Source organism: Plectropomus leopardus, chromosome 21 (genome assembly GCF_026936395.1).
Source record: "Plectropomus leopardus strain MGB_pleo_1.0 chromosome 21, ASM2693639v1, whole genome shotgun sequence".
Lineage (NCBI taxonomy): Eukaryota > Metazoa > Chordata > Actinopteri > Perciformes > Serranidae > Plectropomus > Plectropomus leopardus.
Genome location: NC_142196.1, coordinates 10,782,170 through 10,802,686, shown reverse-complemented (window position 1 = coordinate 10,802,686; position 20,517 = coordinate 10,782,170). Strand labels below are relative to the sequence as shown.

At 39.1% G+C, this 20,517-nt stretch overlaps 1 protein-coding gene across 5 annotated transcripts in view; it reads right to left on the bottom strand.

The window, feature by feature from the left end:
* The window catches only part of phldb2b (pleckstrin homology-like domain, family B, member 2b), a 42,150-nt gene extending 29,112 nt beyond the window's left edge, over positions 1–13,038 (bottom strand). For 2 of the 5 annotated variants that reach the window (XM_042510260.2, XM_042510259.2), the window contains exons 1-5: positions 12,748–13,035; positions 5,399–5,455; positions 5,129–5,252; positions 2,724–2,822; positions 1,942–2,025 (exon numbers count right to left, since the gene is read on the bottom strand). In XM_042510260.2, coding sequence (XP_042366194.2) covers positions 1,942–2,025; positions 2,724–2,822; positions 5,129–5,252; positions 5,399–5,455; positions 12,748–12,780 — 397 coding nt within the window. In that variant the 5' untranslated portion in view covers positions 12,781–13,035. Of the gene's footprint in view, positions 1–1,941; positions 2,026–2,717; positions 2,823–5,128; positions 5,253–5,398; positions 5,456–12,747 lie in introns of those variants that run through there. The other 3 variants (XM_088071807.1, XM_042510258.2, XM_088071806.1) reach the window with 3 other exon arrangements.
* Between the last annotated feature and the right edge of the window lie 7,479 nt (positions 13,039–20,517).

Here is a 20,517-nt window from a genome sequence, read left to right as displayed (position 1 = left end):
TATCGACAAACTAATTGATTTAAGAAGTAATTAGTTTGAGTTCTGAGAGAAAGCAACAGTTGATAAAAGGGTAGAAAAGTGTCTGTGGGGGTATGCCTGACAGACTGACTAGCTACAGAAAAAAAGGTAGATTTTGGAAGGGAGAAAAGCATATGAAGAAAAAACACATTTAAAAAAAAAACAAAAAACTTTGCTCCCCAGCCTGCATCAAGGCTGGTCTCTCCAACTGTTTCTTGTTTCTTTCAGATGCTTTGTAATCTGCAAGCATTTTCACCACATGAACCAATTGACAGCTACATACTGTCTTTTATCATGTGTGTAGATGTGTGTGTACATAGCCTAATTGCCTAGTATGACATAGAGCTAGAGAGAGAGAGGGAGCGGTTGTTAAAGCCCTTGTTTTGTTCAGCAGCTTGATTTGCATTTGCTTCAGACTGCTGAATGCTGGGAGACTGAGTTTTATACCCATTTAAATGTGAACTCAAATGCAGAAATAGATGTTATTTCTAATAGTTTATTCAGAAATTAGAGAGAAGAAAGCCTGCATGTTATACTGCTTGCCACTGTTGTCATTCCTGCATGATGTCTCCATTGTCATCATTGGAAAGCTGATATTAAACTGCATGAACACATTACTCTTTTACAAGTGACTTCCAGCTGTTCCAGTGAGTTAAAAAAGTGAAGCTGATGGGATTCCAGGTCAAGCTCCGAAGTCCTAAATACAGAACAGATCACTTCCTAAACATAGCTAATCATCTCCAGACTGCTCTCCAGTGTGCATGTGTCTGTTTGTGTGTCACTGTGTGTTTGTGTGTGTGGTAAGACTAACTCAACCCCAAGTATCTGAGGCCAGTCCTAAAAGATGTTCACTCTTCTCTCTCTCTCTCTCCATAATTTTCCAAACCATGCCCTTTTGACTTTTTTTTTTTTTTAAACACTTTTATTTTCAAGTCCCTTTCTCCACCCCTGCAACTTCACTGTGCCCCAGCCTCGTGCATGTAGACACACCAAGATGATGTCAATATTTGAATCAGCCAGGCACGGCGGGAAGATAAATAGGCCTGTCAATATTTAACTTAAAATGGCTAGGCCACACAGGACACAATGAAAATGCAGAAAAGGGTACGCAGAAAGGATGGATACATGGAGAGGGGAAAGCAAGTGCAAAGACAATGAATCAAGGGAAGTTTTGCAACTGAGTGAATCTCGAAAAAGGGAATTTGGTTTTTTGGAAGAAGAGTGAGTGCATACAGACAAGATAAACAAGATAAACAGATCAAGATACTGGCAGACATAAAACAGACACATGGGCAGAGGTGGACAGAAAGATAAGAAAAGAAATGTATTTGAAACTGGGAGGATATGTGTGTATTGCAAGTTTTCTGCAGCCTCCTAAAACAAAATTTGATGTGCAGTGCACGCTCTGCTGTTGCTGGAAGCTGTGACTCACATAGCTGCTAGCTGCTCCAAACCACAAGGAATTAAACCAAACCAGAGGTGCACACACATGCACTTCATCTTTCAAAACACATACACAAACACATGGAAATGCTCACACACATTGGCCTATACATTTATTTGAAAACACACAAAGTGCACACCCCGTTTCCATGTGGGACGTCAGCACAATGTTAACCGTGCCCGTATGAGTCATACACGCACCAATAGGGAATGCAAGTTAACCAAACCACAAACTAACCACTCTCTCTCTTTCACATACACACTCAAGAGTTATGAAATTCAGAAAGTATGCACACTCCATGCAATTAAGTCAACTTTCACGCCACCTATTTTATTGGCCAGTAGATGGCAATGTGTCAAAGTGTGTACATCTATGTGCCTGGTTTTGCAAGCATGTAAAAGCACCTGATGTACAGCGTATGAGCCCTTTTTAGAAGTACACTGAGCTTTATCGTGTCTGTGAGTGTGTGTATATCTTACCCTGTGTTAGTGGTGTGGGCACAGTGACCTGCACTCCATCCAGACTGCAGAGGTGACCACAGGGGTCCAGAGTCACCACCCCTCCTGTGTTATAGGTAGTGATGAGAAAGTTAGGGATCAGTATATCTTCAGTCCAAAGTACATTTCTACATCATCACTTACACAAAGTGCTCCCCTGTTGAAAGATTACTCCTGACTACATGAACAATTCTAATTATACCATACAGACAAAGCCATGCTATCTTTATCTTCACTACAAGGCTTCGGTCTGAATACTTAGCGCAGTAATTATACAGGATGCATCACAAAGGAAAAAAAAAGAGTGTAATCAATCACTCTGTCTCTCCCCGTCTCTTTAAAGACCATTTTCTTTCATTCACACAATATGCCGATGATGTACTGAAAGATATCTATCTTAAGTGTTGACTCAATCCTATATATACCCTGAAACATTATTGTTCTTGAAACAAATTGCGAGATTGCGATGGTATGAATGATAATGGTAATTCTAAATAATTCTGTTGCAGTTTTGTTAAAGTAATGCTCTCAAAACAAGACAAAAGACTAAGATATTTTCAATAAAAGACAGATTTTAAGATTATACAGCGAATGAGTTAAATTGAAGCCTTGTTAATCAAAGGACCCATTGGCATACACCTTGCAACATAATAAAATTGTGACGCAATTTTAGCACACGCTTGCCAGCCCAGAGAGGACGTGAGAATTGTGTTAATTCAAAGCTCAGCTAATATTATGAATTCATTTCATGAACTGACATCAACCTTCATTGAAGATGAGACAGTGCTCTGCCTCGATGCCGGGCCCTTGGATCGTGATATCTTGAGGAATTGGAGCATCTTCCCGGCCTATGCGGGTAACCCCTGGAACATCAAGCAACACACAATAAAAATTACAGAAAATGTATAATCAAATTTAAGTTTTATAGTGTATCAGTCATGTAGATCTGCATGTCTCTGTGGAAACCTGATTACATTTAGAAAACATCTAAACAAGTACAACTAATGCAAAATTGAATGTGTCATTTTGAACCCTGTTGGTGGTCTGTGATTGACACTTTAAAGGGCTACTTCAGTATTATTCATTTGAACTGGTTATTCTTTTTCATGAGACACAATGTGGAGACAAACAGACCCTCAGTTCTTCTAAAACTGCTTTTCACATTGTTGGCATTCCTCACTGAAATGGAAGGGCACGCAAAGCAGTGAGATTGTGAATGTCTGCGGCAACGTGGTAAAGGTTAAGCAAGAAACATAAATTTAAATGTCACAATGCTGCCTTTACCTAACCTACTATTTAAATACCATCCACTGTGTAACACTGTAAATCATAAGTGACTGAAATCGCACTAAACCTTAAAGGAGAAACCACCCACTTCATATCCACTATTATGGCTTACTGTAGTAAATAATTTGACATCCATCCATAGCTGTCATTTTAAAAGTTAATAAATTCATCCACTGACGAGCTACAACAATTTTTCACTGCACTGTTCTCATGGCTGAGAGGAAGCAAAACAAAAAGTGTCTGTCTCTCTGCATTAGGAACATAATAAGAGTTCTGTGATCCCCACAAGACATGTTAACTCTACAAGAGTCAGCAGTGTTATCTGAGGACAGACTCACTAACTTTTAATGCTTTTAATCTAATGTCAGTCAGTTTGTATTAGAATTCTGTCTGCGGGCTTCTGAATTATAATCAGTTGTACGAGCGCGTTTCTCATATCATGTTGTAAATCTCCCTATCTTTTCTCCCATCTCTTCGCTATCATGTGTTTAGCCGACTAACTGGAATAGTAATTAAGCTATGGCACCTGTGGCTTGCTGATCTGATGAATGTAAGTGTGTGCATGTGAGCAGACACCTGTGGATGGCTGATGATAGAGACACTATAAATACACTGCCATGATGTCACCATAATTATCCTGTGTGTGTGTGTGTGTGTGTGTGTGTGTGTGTGTGCATCATGTGTGCTATGCTTTTTTTAATACGACTTCTCTAACAAAAATTGTGGATTTCAGTCTCTTGCTTGAATGGAATGGGTGCTTTCTAATCTGTCAAGAAGCCATGTAGTGTGAGTCATTTTTCTTTTATAGCTGTTTGGGTTGCAGTCTGTGAACGCAGTGTTGTCCTCATTTTTATATGGTTAACTCTGGGTTCAGTCTGCAAACGAACCAATAAGTGGGGTAATTTTCGTCCCCATTGGCAATAAAAATAAATAACCCGGGATGTTGTAATTTGTTTAAATATGTGTTTTCAGTCTGAGGGAGCCCTGTAGGAGGAAGCAGTGTTTGCTCCCTGTCTTGATTTTATTGTGAGCCAGCATAGAGTATCACTTTCTCCTATTACAGCCCCCCCACAGCTCTCCAGTAACCATGGAAATGAAGCGATGGCTGGGCAGGGAGAGGAGAAATAGAGCAAGGAAAGGCAGGGAAACAAAGCAATGAGGGAGAGGCAAACAGGGAAAGGGGAGAACTGTAAAGTTTTGAATTAACCACAGGTAGCAACTTGACATGACTTTTGAGAAATTGCTTTCATTTAAAAACTCCATGATCCTTGGCATTACACTGTAAAATATGACAAGCGGATTTTACTCCTTAAAACCAATTCCTTTGAAAAATAAGTAAATATATATTAGTCTTAATTAATGTGTATGTTATATCTAGTTTTTAAGTTTACCTTCAATCTAGTCATATTTGCATAATTTTGTGAAGTTGTTGCAACTTAAATATGACAAATTAAATCAAATCACAAGTCAATCATATATGTATTGTCTTAAACATGATAACAAAACTGAACTCGCAGATCTCCTTACTTCATCATTGGCAAAATCCTCTTTGATCAAGTTCAGTCAGACTAACTTGGTTTAGAGTAGTTGCTAACACTTAGAAAGAATGAGGTATTTTCAATGGTCATTTTTAAGTTGCAACATCTTCACAAAATTAAATAAATTTTAAGCGAACTTCGCAATTAGATATAAAGTAAACAGAAATTAAGATTAACAATTATATTTATTCCCTTTTTACGGGCAATATGTTTCCAAGATTAACAGTGTAGGAAGAGAGAGGAAGATAAATGGTGACTGTATGACCTGGTAATCCAAACCAATGAGGTATGTGTTGTATGTATGTATGTATGTATGTGTGTGTGTGTGTGTGTGTGTGTGTTACCTTCTTTCAGTGGCAGCAGGGTGATTGCTATACTCAGTCTCCCACTGCCAAGGCTCACCAGATGGGGTGTGGCTGTCTGGACCTTCAACCCCTTCCCAGTGTCAATCAGGTCCAGAGGCGGAGACTAAAAGTACCAGTCAGAGCGGAAAGATCATTTTCATACATTCAGTTTATTAGTATATAAAGGTACTGTCAATTGTTGACATGAAATGTATGACTCTGTGTGTGTGTGTGTGTGTGTGTGTGTGTGTGTGTGTGTGTGTGTGTCACCTTGGGTTCAACTGGGGACATCTGATCTGACTCTGGTTGGAACATCATCTCAGAGTCCTGCAGTAAGGATGAGAGGGAAAGGAAAATAAGCTCAGACCGCCCATATAATTATTCACACACTAAATGCCTATGCTGGGAACGGTTATGCACACCAGCATGTAAACAAACATGGTATGTACATAAAGGAGAAGAGTAAAAAAAAAAGTACACAAGAGTACACATCTGCACAAATGATTATGCCTACACACACACAAAGAAAAAACAACAACTGTGCCCAGCTGCTGCCACATGAGAGGAACGCTCCACACAAACGCTAGTTGCAGTGGAAGGAACTGGTAGAAATGTTCCATGAAAACAGAGTTCCCAAAAGGGAATGGTCTTCCCTCACACTGCCTGGTGCTTTAAATGTTTATGTGTGTGCTTCAGCCAACAAGCAATACAGCCAAATAACAGCAATGTCCATCAGCTACACGACCTGTATGTCCACCACTGAAGTCCAAAGCATGAAACATCTTGTGAATATTTTCCTGAAATTGGCATAGATATTCATAGTACCCAGAGGATGCATCCTTAAATTATGGCAGCCCCTGACATCTCCTCTACTGCCTCCATGGGGACAACATTTTAATTTGAATACAACAAAATAATAAAACTCACACAGATTTTGATGAAATTCACTGTTTCATTTATGTTCACCAGAAGATGAACCCTTTACATTTTGGAGATTCCATAAGCTTTCCTTTTGTGCCACTAGTCAATTTATGTCATTATCTACAAGGCAGATGCTGATCATATGAATTCTCAAAGGTAAATAAACCATTTTTTAAAAATTTTATATCAAGTGTTCAACTCATGACAAACTCTTTAAAATAGCAAAATTTTCTGTATACTCTTTGTCCAATGTGTCCTTAGGTGTAATAAAAAAAGTTTCAGCCTCTAGGGACAACAAGTGTGATAAGTATTCTTATTTTGTATTATTTGACAGTGGAGTCTGAAATGAGGAGAAAAATCTTCAATGTTTTAAGGGTGGGAATGAGTACGAAGCCATGGGAAAACTCTGAAAAAGCAGGACTTGACTGGGCTGGCAGAGAAAGGCAGATAACTATATAGAGGAATGAAAACACGGCTAGAAAAAGGAAACAAAATCAAAAATGCCTCAAACGTGTGTGTTTGAATAAACACACTCAGATCTAGTGCCAGGGACAACCCCTGCAATACCCTACAATTCAATAAAGGAAAAGCAGTCTTGCTGCTATTTGAGTGCGCATACACACACATTCAAAGGCACAAACATCCAGACGGATGAGTGAAATGCTTCATACCAAAGCAGAGATGATTACGGTATATGGGAAACCACCCTAACCACATCTCCTTTTTCCACCTTCTGTCACCTCCTTCCTCTTCTCTCTCCATGACATCCTGTAATAATCCTGTAATAATATACATTATCCACCTTGGTTTTTATGATGTGTCTCATTTGTTTCCAATACCTTTTCCTTGTTTTAAGTAAAATCCTTGTTTCTCCTTTCTATGTGCCATTTTACTGTCTTCTTAATCTCACTCTCTTCTCTTTTCCTTTCTTTCCTCCGATCACCAGCTGAGGAAGCGCAAATCAAAGTCAGCTTTGTGCCACTTCCTCTAATTCAGCGCCAACTTCCTCTCTGAGGTCACTTCCTTTGTTGCTTTGACACCCTTATTGCCTTTAAACACACACTCTCTCTCTTTCATACAAACACACAGACAGTTGCTATTCTTTTTAATTCAGCCACCCTTGTAACCCCTATGCTCGCACAAACATCCACAAATAATGTCATGCATCAGCTCTTTTTGTTATTGCATGAAGATATGAGGCCCCACATTCCACTGATTTTGTAGACAAAACAAACACATAGTGTATGATGGCAACATCAGCTGGACAAATGCAAAGGTGCAACAGAGACCTGATGATAAATGGAGATCAATGTCACATTTCAAGGTTCAACAAGGGCTGTTTTGAGGAGAATGTCAGGACTATTCTCTGTTTTTACTGTCTCCTCCCGCTTCCTTCCTGTATGTCCCTTCCCAACTCCTCGACTCCTTCCGTTCCTTCATACTACATCATTGCTCCTCATTCCTCCTCATTGTCTCTCTCTTTATTTTCCATAGCCCTCTCTTTCTCCTTCTTTCACCAGGTGAGCTCCAGTCTGAGCAGGTCAAAACACGTCTTTGGCCTTGTTGTGCTCTAGTTTAAGCAGAGCGATGAGGTGTGTCAACCCCCCTTCTAGATTTTCAGATTTCAGCTCTGGCATCCTGAGGGATCTACATAATCTCCAATCACCAAACCTGATGCTTCCAGGGTCTCTGAACTAGAGAGCTAGAGAGAAGTATAAGATTACAGGATGTTCTAGGTATTTGCAGGTTAGTAGGGAAACTTGTAAATACATATAATGTTGTACTAATAAATAAATTTGCTGTAATTTCTCTAGCCTTAAAACTTATCTTAAAACTGAGAATTATATACAATTCATAAGGGATCACTGGGGAAGTTATCAAAGATATTTTTTTTCCTCTTAGGGGAAAATATCCTAAACATGCAGCCCTGACCTACTTTTAATACAAACTTTAATCCTAAATCCTGTCTACACCTGAATATACATAATGTAACATTCATAAAATACATAATGTTTTAAAATCACAAGGAGACAAGTAAAAGAAAGTGCCTGCACACACTCTTTTATCCCATCTGTAGAACAGCTGAGTCTCCCCAAAATGCTGTTTACAACGCATCTGGAGATGGGGTTAGAAATACGGGGTGATGGAAAAAGAGAAAGTGATGGAATATATAGAGAGGACTCATAAAAGCAGAAGGGCAGATCCAGCATTCTCCGACCGTTTTATTTCATCCTTTTTATTTTCTTCATCTTCTACTTTCATCCATCTTTCCACTCCTTCCTCTGTTTGCATTTCCTCTACATCTGCTTCGTCTTTCTCACTTTTTCATTTACATTCTACATTATTGTTGCTGTATGTAACTCTCTGTTTCAGTTACAGGCTGCATTCTCAAAACCACATCTCAGGACATCTCAGAATGTTGCTAATGCAACATATTTTATTGGTGTACTTAGAAGTGACGTTTAAGTCACTTTGCACGTGTGTGTCTGCAGAAACAGCCCGTGATGTTATTTAATCTTCAATTTAATCTTCAATATGGCAGTTTTTTAAAGCAAAATATAGCAAGTTTGACACACATGGATGCAAATGACTTCTGGGCAACTCAATGGAATGCATAAGCATTTAAAAGTATATTTTTAAAGACATTCTTTTGGTTGAGAGACACTGAGTTTACAACAGGATAAATTATACTTTGATTATACTTTATGTGTGTAAAGAGTGTGAGAGTTCATAAACAGATGTTCTGATATTGTTTTAGTATTGTTAAACGTGGACCCCTATGACTTCAATACTTGCATGTGAGAAAAACTTTTTTTCATTCAACATAACACTGGGTGAGTATTTGATATAGAAAAGGTCATTTGGGGGATAAAGTATTCCTTTAATCTAAGTGTATCAACACTGATAACATTGTCAGAAAACAGAGGACAGACTCCAGGGCTGAAAAATTAAGTCAACGTACCAAACAGCCACTTTAAATGCCCAACTTTACAGCAGAAATAAACATGTACAACCTGGTATGACAAAAGCTTCTGGTCTTTATATCTATTTCAACACTCATGACAATTCTACAGAAGGTAAATAAGTCATCCATTTACATTTTATTAAGGTTTAAGTTACATGTAATTAAGGTCGGGCCACTCTGAGTGACAGGTTTTCTGTGGATAGTGTCCTTAGCTTCTCCTCAATAGCACCAACCTCTCTGCCAAATACAGTCACTTCTGGCCCCAGAACACCAAGATGGCGACAACCAGAACACCAAACTTGGCTTGAAAACAGGAGTCCACAAACCAGTGGGTGATGCCACAGTGTTTATGTCTATTATTTATACAGTCTATGCACACAACAGACAATTATTAGAATTATTCCTTCCTACTGTTAATGCAGATAGTCCATGTTGGCCATGTGCCTCTTCAGGCTGCTTTCTTGAGGTAGCTTATTTTGGCCTTAGGCTACAGGGTGTTTCAAGGCAGGCAGCTCCTTAAGATGATCTATGGGCTGCTGTGGCATAAACTTGACCAACTAATAGAGATGAGGGTGGGGATAATGATACCTTAGCTGCAGTCAAGGTGAGTGTTAAACTGGCTGTTGATGCTTTTGCTACAAAAATAAAATTTGGCTGGTTTCATGCGTAAGAGACACTTTTGTTAAGAGCACCTCATGAATTCCAGGTGCTGCAGATCGTGCAGATTTACTTGTTGGTCTGGTCAAATTCTTTTTCCATCTATATGCAACCTGGCCAGCTCCTAAAGAAACAACTCCATGATTGGTATGACTACAACAATGACTTTCCAAAATGCTTATTTTTATATAAATCAAGTTAAAGTGCTTAATATCTGTGTATGGTGTTGTGTGCATGGTTGAGTGTCATATTTATGGTATAACTGTGCCTGCAGCTCTTTGTTAAATCAATTATTCCATGTCCCTAACTGGTAAGAACAGATCTTTTCTACATTTTTCTTCTTATTTGCTCTAAGTCCCAATTTTGTCCATTTTTTAAAAAGGCATTACATTATTTTTTTTTTAAAAAAAACAAACACTTTTCTTCCACCTGGTTTCCTCTCTCAAATCTACTATTTAAGCTTTAAATATCTTTTCCCTAGTCACACTCCTCTCTCCGTCTTTATCTCTCTTTCTCCATCCCTCTGTCTCTCACTAACATCCCCTCCCCTTACATTCCAGCATTACCCTCTCCCCTCCCACCTGACAAAGCCAGCATTGTATCACAGATGCTGTTTAATATGGAGTCCCTCTCTCTGTGTCCCTCTTATAGAGCAATTCCTAGGGCTAAATGGGGTTATCTTACTCCTTCTCTTCACTACACGCTGTGCTCTGTGTACAATAACGTCTTCAACAACACTTTAATGTACATCTTAGGCATGCATACACACCATAGACTTCAGCACACATACACGTGGACTATCCCTTGGACATAAAATACTGTTCTTCTCTTACACGTATAAGAAACTCTTAAATATTCTTGTCTGGGTCCATGTGTTTGTGTCTATGATTGCGTTTTTGGTGAAAATTCTGTAAGCTGATTAACACAACTTGACCTTAAACCCCCCTATTAAAATACAACAAACACCCAGCAGCATTGTTCTCTAACTTAAACTCTCTCACACTCCAATGAGTTTTTTACCCCCCCTATCATTTACCGAAATACATGATCCTCACAGGAAAGAAAGTCCATTGTTATTGCAGCTGACTCAAAGTTGGAGGAAATCTAACTTGAATTTCTACTGAGGGTGTGTGTGTCTTTGGAAAAGACCAGATTACCTTCACTGCCATATGGAGGAGATCAACTAATGTTTGGGTTTCTGAGGGGCCGGATATGACAGAGAGACGAAGAGGGACAGTGAACTGGTACAGGGACATATAAGCCTCATTAATAACATAATGTAGGTAACATGGGGAAATGAACCGTGATTGCTGAGTAGGAAAAAAAGAGGAGGGCAGAATGATGGACTTTGAGATAAAAAGAAAAACAAACTGACTGTGTTGGGGAGAGAACGGAAAAGGAAATGGATAAAAACACAGACAGAAGAATCCAGAGATGAAGGAAAAGAGATTAATGGAGGACCAAAAAAAGAAGTTCCCCCAGGTTGCACTACCGGCCTCCAAACAACATGTTATCCTATTCTGCACTGATGACAATCCAAGCATATACCTGATAAACTCATACAAGGGAAATTTGACAGCATAGATTAGAAATAAAATCTTCTTTAGCATGCAAATTATCCTTTGTATTTGGCTTGTATGTGCATTTATATCATGATTCAATTAATATCAGTCTGGTATGAGTCCAGTAGCTGATGTTGGTATGTTGATTCCTCCTGATAGAACAGTTGTATCCTCCTGGTTTCCACATCATGGCCAGAGCTTGTTCAAAATCTTCAATGCAACTCAGTGTGGTAAGGTTTTGCATTTCACTTCCCTACGGATGCTAACACAGAAGATGCGCAGTGTTCTGTTTGGACCACAAACAAATCCACAACCGAATAATTACACAAATATCCAGAGCCATAATATGCAACACACAACTTATTTCCATGCACAGAACCGACAACTCCACATGACCCATGTGCAAGGCTGTAGATCATTTCCTTTAAAATCTAAGCTAATAAAATGTCAGATCCATTTAGATACATGAGGTCTGATTTAATGCCAGCCTTTTACATGCTCACATACCACAGACATGCATACTCATGCATGAGGTGGGAGTTGATAAAACTTAGTCTGGTCTCTTAGATGAAAAGGTGTAGGTTTTTTTTCAAGAGTAGGGGGGCCCACATGTGAAATATGGGTTTTGGAGGTCCTCTGCCAAAAAAATTTCAATGAAATTTATTGCATTTTTGTTCATGTTATTTTTTTTCATCATTTTGTGTATTGGTTTTTTTTCCTTTCCTTTCTGCTTTTCATGTAAAGCGTCTTTGAGTACCTAGAAAAGTGATATATAAGTCCTATCTATTATCATCATTATTGTTATTATTATGGTGAACTTTCATGTAGCAATTTGTGCATTTTCCACATCAATTTAAGGTGTAAATATCTTTGATGTTGTCTAAATAAAAGTCCTTTGACACTGTCTTGTTTTTGTGGGGGGTACAGACATCTACCCTTGTGCTTCAATGGTTTGGTTTTATTACACGTGATTGGTTGGTTAAAGGGAAAGCAACATGTTGTGCTTCAATGGGATGAGGCTCTTATTCACACACAAACATACTATCAGTCAAAACACAGCTCTGATTTGTCCTCTTCTAAGCTTTGAAATATCCATGTACACTCACTACCGAAAATGGAGGCATTTTTAGTGAGCAATGTTACAATTCTAGGCTATATTACAGATTAATATATATTTAATGTGTGTTTATCTTCAGTGGAATCACTTATAATACGCATATAGGCAGCTGTATTTGTGAGACTTAAAATCAGCAGCCCGGAAACAAACAAAAAGTTCCTTGTATTTTATTTTCTGAGAACCAAATCTGGAATTAAAGTCGGATAAGATTTGGCTTATCGTTACACAGCTCACTTAAGAAACAAACAGTGTAAAGAACTCCCTGAGCTGTGGATTAAACATTAGTGGTTGTTGAAACACTACGAAAGACTTTCAATAAACTTCCTAATTTACAAAACACGTTTGGATAAATCAAAATGGACATTGTGTTATTTACCACGTATAAAAATGCGCTTACCATTATTGAAGCGGGACTGGCCACTTCTGTCATCGCGCAGTAAGAGGACGCAATTACGCAACTGCTCCAAGATCCCGAAAATATTCTGTCACTTCTTGATCAGTCTCTTTCTTGAAGGCGAATACATTCCCTTTGCGGTATGAGCAACCGGTGGATTTCTGGGAGATACTTTAAATCCTCCGTCACCCTCTCTCTCTCTCACACACACGCACACACTCCAAACGTACACACAAATTGGCTTCAGCCAATTGCGAAGTGTGGAAGAATGCAGCAACAGCTGGAAGTTGAAGCCAGAAGGAACAAGGGGAGGGAGTCTCTCTCTTTCTCTCTCTCTCTCTCTCTCTAACACACTGACACAAACACACACACACACACACACACACACACACACTCACAGAGCATAATGTGCAGGTATTAACAGACCACCTCCACCTGACCTCTCAGTCTCACTAATTCAAAGCCTTTAGGCTGACAATGGCAGAAAGGGAGGGAGAAAAAGAGAAGGACAAAGTGAGAGAGAGAGAGAGCATTTTTCAGACCCACTTGGCAGCAATGATAAGAAACCACGATAAAGCACGTTTAGCTAATGATATTACAACAGGAATGCAGTCTGGTCTCCCTTCACATGACACATTGTAGCCCAAATACTATAGGTTTTAATTCATTTGAGGCAGATCCAGACTGGTGCACAAACAGACTGACACAACTCAAGTCATGCATCACTTCTATTCAGTGATAAAGGTTAGCAAATTCTAATTATTTGCATTCCTTTTAAGAAAAGAAAAACTATTACCTTGTTCTAAGGATATGTATGTGATAGTCTTACTGCAAAATACAGAACACAGTGTGATTTAAAGATCAAGTGTGAAGGATTTAGGGGGATATGTGGGAAAATGGGATAAAATGAAATAAGCATTTTTTCTTTAATTACCTGACAGTAAGAAGTGTCTTGTCTTTGTGACCTTAGAATGACCTGTTTTGTATGTACATGGGGAGCGGGTTGTCATCCACAGAGTCCACCCAGTGCACCCAGAACTGACAAACCAAACACCGACTCCAGAGAGGGCCATTCGCATTTAAGTGTCAGCCACTGTATTTAGCAGCCCCTCTGTGACACTTTATTTAGTTGTAAATCACATGGTCTGTTTGTTTTGGAGAGGGAGGTCCTTAATGTCTGGATCTTAAATTATCAGGGGAAAAAAATATAAGCACACGTTAGCAGGCACTGGGCCAGCAGCCCTTCTGCAACCTGCATGTTGGAGACATGAAACTGCTTTATTCAGAGTTTTTACTGGTATTAATCACCTGGTTCATTTGTATTTGAGAGGAGCAAGACCTCTCTAGATACTGGTCCATCTCATGAGGAACTGTTGGTATTTAAGCAGTGGCTGGCTGTTCTTTGCACAAGTTATCTGCACCATCTGAAAAATCTCAGCTACATGTACAGTCATGCATCAGTCTGATGATATGGAGTAGATGCCAGCAGTTTTGTATCAGAGGTGGGTCATTTTATTTGGCAGAGTTTCCCGCATTCTCCACAGTTCAAAACAGAGGTTACATAAAACAACAGCACGCATTATACAGAACTATAATACAACTTAAGTCATGCAGAATGTTGTTTTGGCTATGCACGCCAACCACAACTAAAGCCTTATGCGTGGTGTGCTCTTATGGCTGGAAAATGATAAATGTAGTCTTAAAAGAGGTCCTCTGGTTAGGACTGTGGCCAAAGAGTTTTTTACACACACACAAAAGCACACACATGCATATCCATGGCAGCAGGATTATCTTATCTCCCAGGCACCGCAAGGATCTCTTTGTGGATAAACAGGAAGAGAGCTCGTGCACCCGGCCATGCTCCACTTTCTCCACTGCTCCTCAGCTTGTGTGGAGATCTACTGGACAAAAGAGTCAATAAAGGTTTGAACCCACAGAGTCAAATAAAGTGTGAATCTTCAAATTACATAAGGTTCACAAACCCTACTGTCCATACTTTAACCCTTTGAAACCTGGACAGACATCACTTTTTTTGTGCTGCATTAAGACGCCTTTCACGAGTGTTTAAACCTTTGAACCCTGTGCTAATTAGTTTGATTTTATTTTGAAAACATGGGAAGGCAATGAGCAACTTGACAATAGATTTCCAGCAAATTCAAAGAAATAGAGGTAGATTTAGAAAACTTTTTTTTTTAAGTTAGGGAAATATGTCCAGAGAACTATATTTATATTTATCATAACTATATATATGTAAAATTATGTTTACAAAATTATTATAATTTTAATCTTTTTTATCAGGTAATTAATTTTTTTATCTAAAATGTTTACTTGTTTTTCTGAATGTAACTTTCTTGTACTTATATAAATAAATATTTTCACACTAATTTTCTCTTTAGTTACTCTTGGTCTTCTTTCTATAGTTTTGAGAGAAATCAAACAAATTTGCCCAGGTTTCAAAGGGTTAACATATGGATAAAGTAGAGAAAAAAGTAGACAATGTGCAATATTGGCAAGACAAATAATGGAAAAAGGTTTATTAGAGGGGGAAAAAAAACAGAATTCTGTGCATTATAATGCATTATTTTTTGTCAGCACTGTCAACTAGAAATTTGGTTCCATGTGGCACCATGTCAAGTGGGCTTTTTGTCATTTTAGCTCTTGACTCAACTTCAACAGACCAAAGGAGCCAAAAGCCTTAAAAGGGGAACAGTTAAATGTTATCAGGATAATTCTCCCTGAAAATGCTCTTTCAGTTCCTTTTAACTTTCTTTCTTGTCAAGTGTTTCCAGAAGCTATTATGCCGCCATGGTTGCTTGCTAGCATGAGAGCTGCTAAGCTTTCCCAGTGACATCATCCTGGAGCCCGTGGGTTCGAGAGGGTTTTAACGTTTGACAGCATTCCCAAGTGAATTCCACAACTCCCATGTGATCCCAGGAGGCTGAGCAGGAACTCTGGAGCTGTTTGGAGAGGGTGTTAGGAGACCCTGCTGTGAGAGACCCTTTCATTAAGAGAAATTGTGTATTTTACTTGTTTTTAACTACCATAACTTCATTTTTTCCAGTCTATTGTACAAAAAAACTTGAGAATCATCTACAAGACTTAATGCTAATACTCTGACTATCTCAGGGAAGTCTCTGGTATCATCATTGATGGGCTTTAAGGTTTTGTGTGGGTAAAACTATTCAACCCACATGCTTTTAATAGCATCTTAATGACAGATAAATGGATGACACCGACACCATTCGTGGCTTTGGTGCATTTTCATCTGTTTGCAGTGGTCTGGTGCTGCGTCTCAACATGTTTTGTCAAGTCTTTCTCTTTCTTTACTCACCCCACATTCTGTCAGTAGTCATAAGATACAGTGTCATCTGTTTTTACAGCTGGTTTAGTGGTCTAAAAGAGAGCACTAACAAATCTGTGTGTAATGGATGTTACTGACCTGGTCCACTCGAGTCACTGATATCACTTAACATCAGGGATATAGTAGTGGTTAAAAATGAACCCAAACTTTGTCTACTCACCAGTACATCAGTGGCCAGTGGTGGCCACATGGAGCCATTGAAAGACTCAGGTGGCACACCAAAACCAAAAGCCATAAATGAATCTCAGGAAGTCTATTAGTATAAATCGCATACTGATATACTTGGTTTATAGTGGTTTCTTTACAGTTAATAATACTATTAATAATACTACTTAACTAATGAGCATCGATTCAAAGTACAGTTGGGTATTGTATATTTATTTGGAAATCTTGATGTAAGAATTTAACAGACCCCTCTGAGAACTGAAATGCCTGTTTCTCCCTCGCTAAAATTATCCTGATTTTGGAGCATTATTTTGCCGCCTTCCTGACAAGCTAGTATGACATTTTTGGTACCAATGGATGCTTTAGGTTGTCTAGTTTTACAAGATCAAGTCTTCGCACTAGCTTAAGATGAGCGCATCACAGACAGTAATGCCAGTGTCAAATCATTTTTGCCAGGTGGGGCCAGCAATTGTATCGGGGTGTCAAGGGTTAGGTTGGATGAGGACCCAAATGCAGAACACAAAAATGCAGACAGGCGTGCAAACAAAAAGCGAGCTTTTAATGCTGATGATGATGATGTCCAAAAAACAAAGACGTTACCAAAAACACAAAGTACAAATAAAATACAAATCAAAAAACCAAACTGAAACACACCAGGATAAACAGGAAAAACAGGGGTGAAACAGGAGCAAAATATATAGGAAACAGTGGGGAGAATCACAGGGCAGGATCACAGCAAGGGTAACAGATGAACTGACGAGGCGAGCACACAGGTGTATATATACACAGAGGGCACTAATCAAGACAACGAAACACGGTGAACAGGAGGGGAACAGGGATTGGCTGACAAATGAAGGTGTGGCAGAGGACACAAGGGTGGGGCAAACAAGACTTAAACAGAACAGGTGTGCAGGGAAGACTTCAACAAGCGAGGACAAATGAGACAGACACAGGTGAAACTAATCTGGGAAACACAAAGACAGGAAGTAAAATCAGACATGACACACAAGGATAGATACTATAAAAGTAAAACTGGATGCAGAACATGAGTAACATGAAAACATAACAAAAATAAAGCCCACATTCTAACTCAGAACCTGTAATCATGACACAGGGAGGGATATTTGCAGAGTTATTCACATTTCCTACACTGACATAAACGGCTTTTTATTTACGCAAACACAGCATGCAAAAGTAAAGACTGTTATAACGTGCGCTGTGGTTTAGGAGGGGGATTGCAGTGTTAAATGTAGCAAGAGAGAAACGTGATGACCATGTGATGGGATGTCAAGGTCATAAAAAACAAGTGTAGTTGCTGATCTGCTTAGACTGTGGTGCCCAACAGGACCACAAATAATTTTGGAGAGCTGAGCGTTAATGTTTGCACCATTTGGGCAGAGGCTGTTTGTATAATAACAGAATCATGGTTGTCAAACACATGCACACAGGTACAAATGCAGTATTGTTACTTTAGGACTTTATTGACACTTTGGAGATCACGCTTGAGTAGTTGTGTTCTCCTTTGAAACCTGGGAAGCCAGCAGGGATACAGAGGAGTAAGTGAGAGAGGGGGAGGGGGGGGGGACCAATCCAAACAACAAAGGAATGCTCTCCATCAGTCAGTGCTGCTGCTCTCTGCTCTCCCACTTGCCTGCTGTGGTATGTGTAATTACTCCACAATTAAAGTGCCTGTACTTGTGACTCTCTCTCTATGTATGTGTGTTTATGTGTGTGTGTGTGTGTGTGTGTGTGTGTGTGTAAAACCTTGCAGTGCTTGGTGACTATGCTCAACCGTGTCGACAATGTGGCCTGGACAGAACAGGCAATTTCACACAAGTGAGCCAGGGAGTGAAAAAAAAATGGAGGGGAGATTTGATACGAAAAGAAAACATTTTATTTCCCTGTGAGATGCTGCTGCTGCTGCTGAGGGGAGAAATACAGCTGTTCAGATTTCTCTCAGTCTGCATCCTCCATTTTTCTACATTCCCAGCTGAACTTCCTCTTACTTTTGTCTCGACTCTTTTTCTGCTTCTGTTTTGTAAATCACTTGTGTCTTCTTCTGAAGTCTCTCTCCTCCTCTCATTCTCTCCTCTGACCACAGGAATGCTGGGCGACTGTCACTGTCCACGTCATGCATAGTGATCACTGGGCCCACGAGGCACACACACAAACAGTAACACAAACGGTTTCAGACTAGAGAACGTTGGTCTTTTCTTTCCTTGCAATTTCTACATATAGTAAACAAGGTCTGTTTTATAGATGCAGCCTTGACAAAAGCTAGACATGCTCATGTATGACGTAAATGCTTTTCTATGCATTTCCTCCATATATTTTTACTGTCCCAGCCAGGAAATTGCTTCTATTTCTATTATGTTTAGTTAAACAATTAAATAAAAATGAAAATTGTGCAAAAATACCATTCACATAAACATTTATAGCTGTGTATATGCATGGGTGCATGTGTTTAATGAGCATTGTAGCACAAGTTCCACGCATATTTGGCTTCCCCTCTGCAATTCCCCCTAAAGGTGCTGCTGTTTACATCTCTAGTTAAACTTTACAGCCAAACGTTATGAAATGAGATGGTGTTGGCACAGTGGGCTCCTTTTTCACAACACATGGCATTGCTTAACATAGAAACAAATACACTCAGAAAATGCAGCCTGTTCTTTTCATTATTGGAAAAACAACAAATGCATCATAAAAAATCCAATTATAGTTTACTGGCCAAGTCCTTACACTCATTAATGCAATGTAAAAACTCAAATGCCATCACATAGAGCATTCTTTCACAATTCTTTAACATGATGTTGTATGTATTAGTAGTCAGTTGATATGAAGTTGATATCTTAAAGGTATAATATGCAGAATAGTCTGTTACTGCTTGTAAACACACTAGCCAGTGGAAGTGAAAGTAAAAGCCATCTTAGGCATTTGCCTTTTAGTCTCGCTGTATTTGCGTTTTGTGTTTTTTTTTTCTGTTTTGGTGTTGTGTTTCTTGGATGCCTCCAGCTTGTGGTCTGGCACATGGTCGCTACCTTTTTATAAAGCCTCAACCTCAACAGGGTACACACCCACAAAGTCTCAAACACTGAAAAAACTAAGAGACAGAGAAGGCCGAGGAGAGGGTCTCTGCAGATAAATACACTTCTAGTGGGTCAGAAATAAGCGGCAACCTCCAAGGCTGAATTATGAGGCCAGTGCGGAAATATCTAAAACTGCTGTTCATTGCATGACCACTTGAGGCTGGCTCCAAAACAGAGTAAATCCCTATTGACCCCATTTTAAAATGCCCAAATTCAAAGCAGAAAAAACATGTTTTCTGCCTGATAGAAAAAAAAGAAAATCTGTTTTGGTCTCTATGGCTAATTTTAACATTTATGACAACTGTATGGGAGTATTTTTTAAAAACTCACCCATTTGTAATGTATTAAGGCCCAAAATTACGCATACAGAAGGGCGGGGCCTCTTGAGTGACAGGCCCTCTGTGCAGTGTCATTACAGTCTGTGAGCCAGATCCAACCCAACCTCTAGTTCAGATATGGCCACTTCTGGCTCCCAAAACAAAGATGGCAACAGCCGATATGCCAAACTCAAGTCTTCAGTACAGCAGTCCAAAAATAGGTGATGTCATGTTAGATATGTCTATTATTTTGTCTGTCTATTATTTTTACAGTCTATGGTCAGAAGTGATGATTGAGAGGGATTACTTCTGTTTGAGTCTATACAGTTTCAGTTTTTAACAATTTTCAGAAAATTCTGCACAGTTTATCTTTAAATACATACAGTATTTCAAAAAGAAAAACAGTTCTGAAATAAAGGATCCTGACTTTACCATAATCAAAACAAACTGGTGATATCATCAGAACATTAAAAAACTAATTGAAAACTATTGTGATATATAAGATGCTGAAAAATATATGCGAAATCCCTGAGTCATATGATCATAATCCAGTTTCTATAGGGTGACCTGAGCTGCACTCATTAGATAGTACCAATGTGGTATATTTACAGTTTGCCCCCCAAAAGGGAATGTGGGAAAATTAATCCAGAAGTGAAGCCAGAGTTGTGGTATGATGAGATGATGGTAAAAAATGCCACTGGGCAAGCTCTGTGATCTAAGCTCCAACTTCTTTCCCTCTTTTGGACTTCGTGCATGATATTAGAGCTGAGAGAATCGGCTGCAAGCAAAGCTGTGACGTTAAGAATTCCAAAACATTCAAAGGTTTTATGTCCTTCAAAGGTCA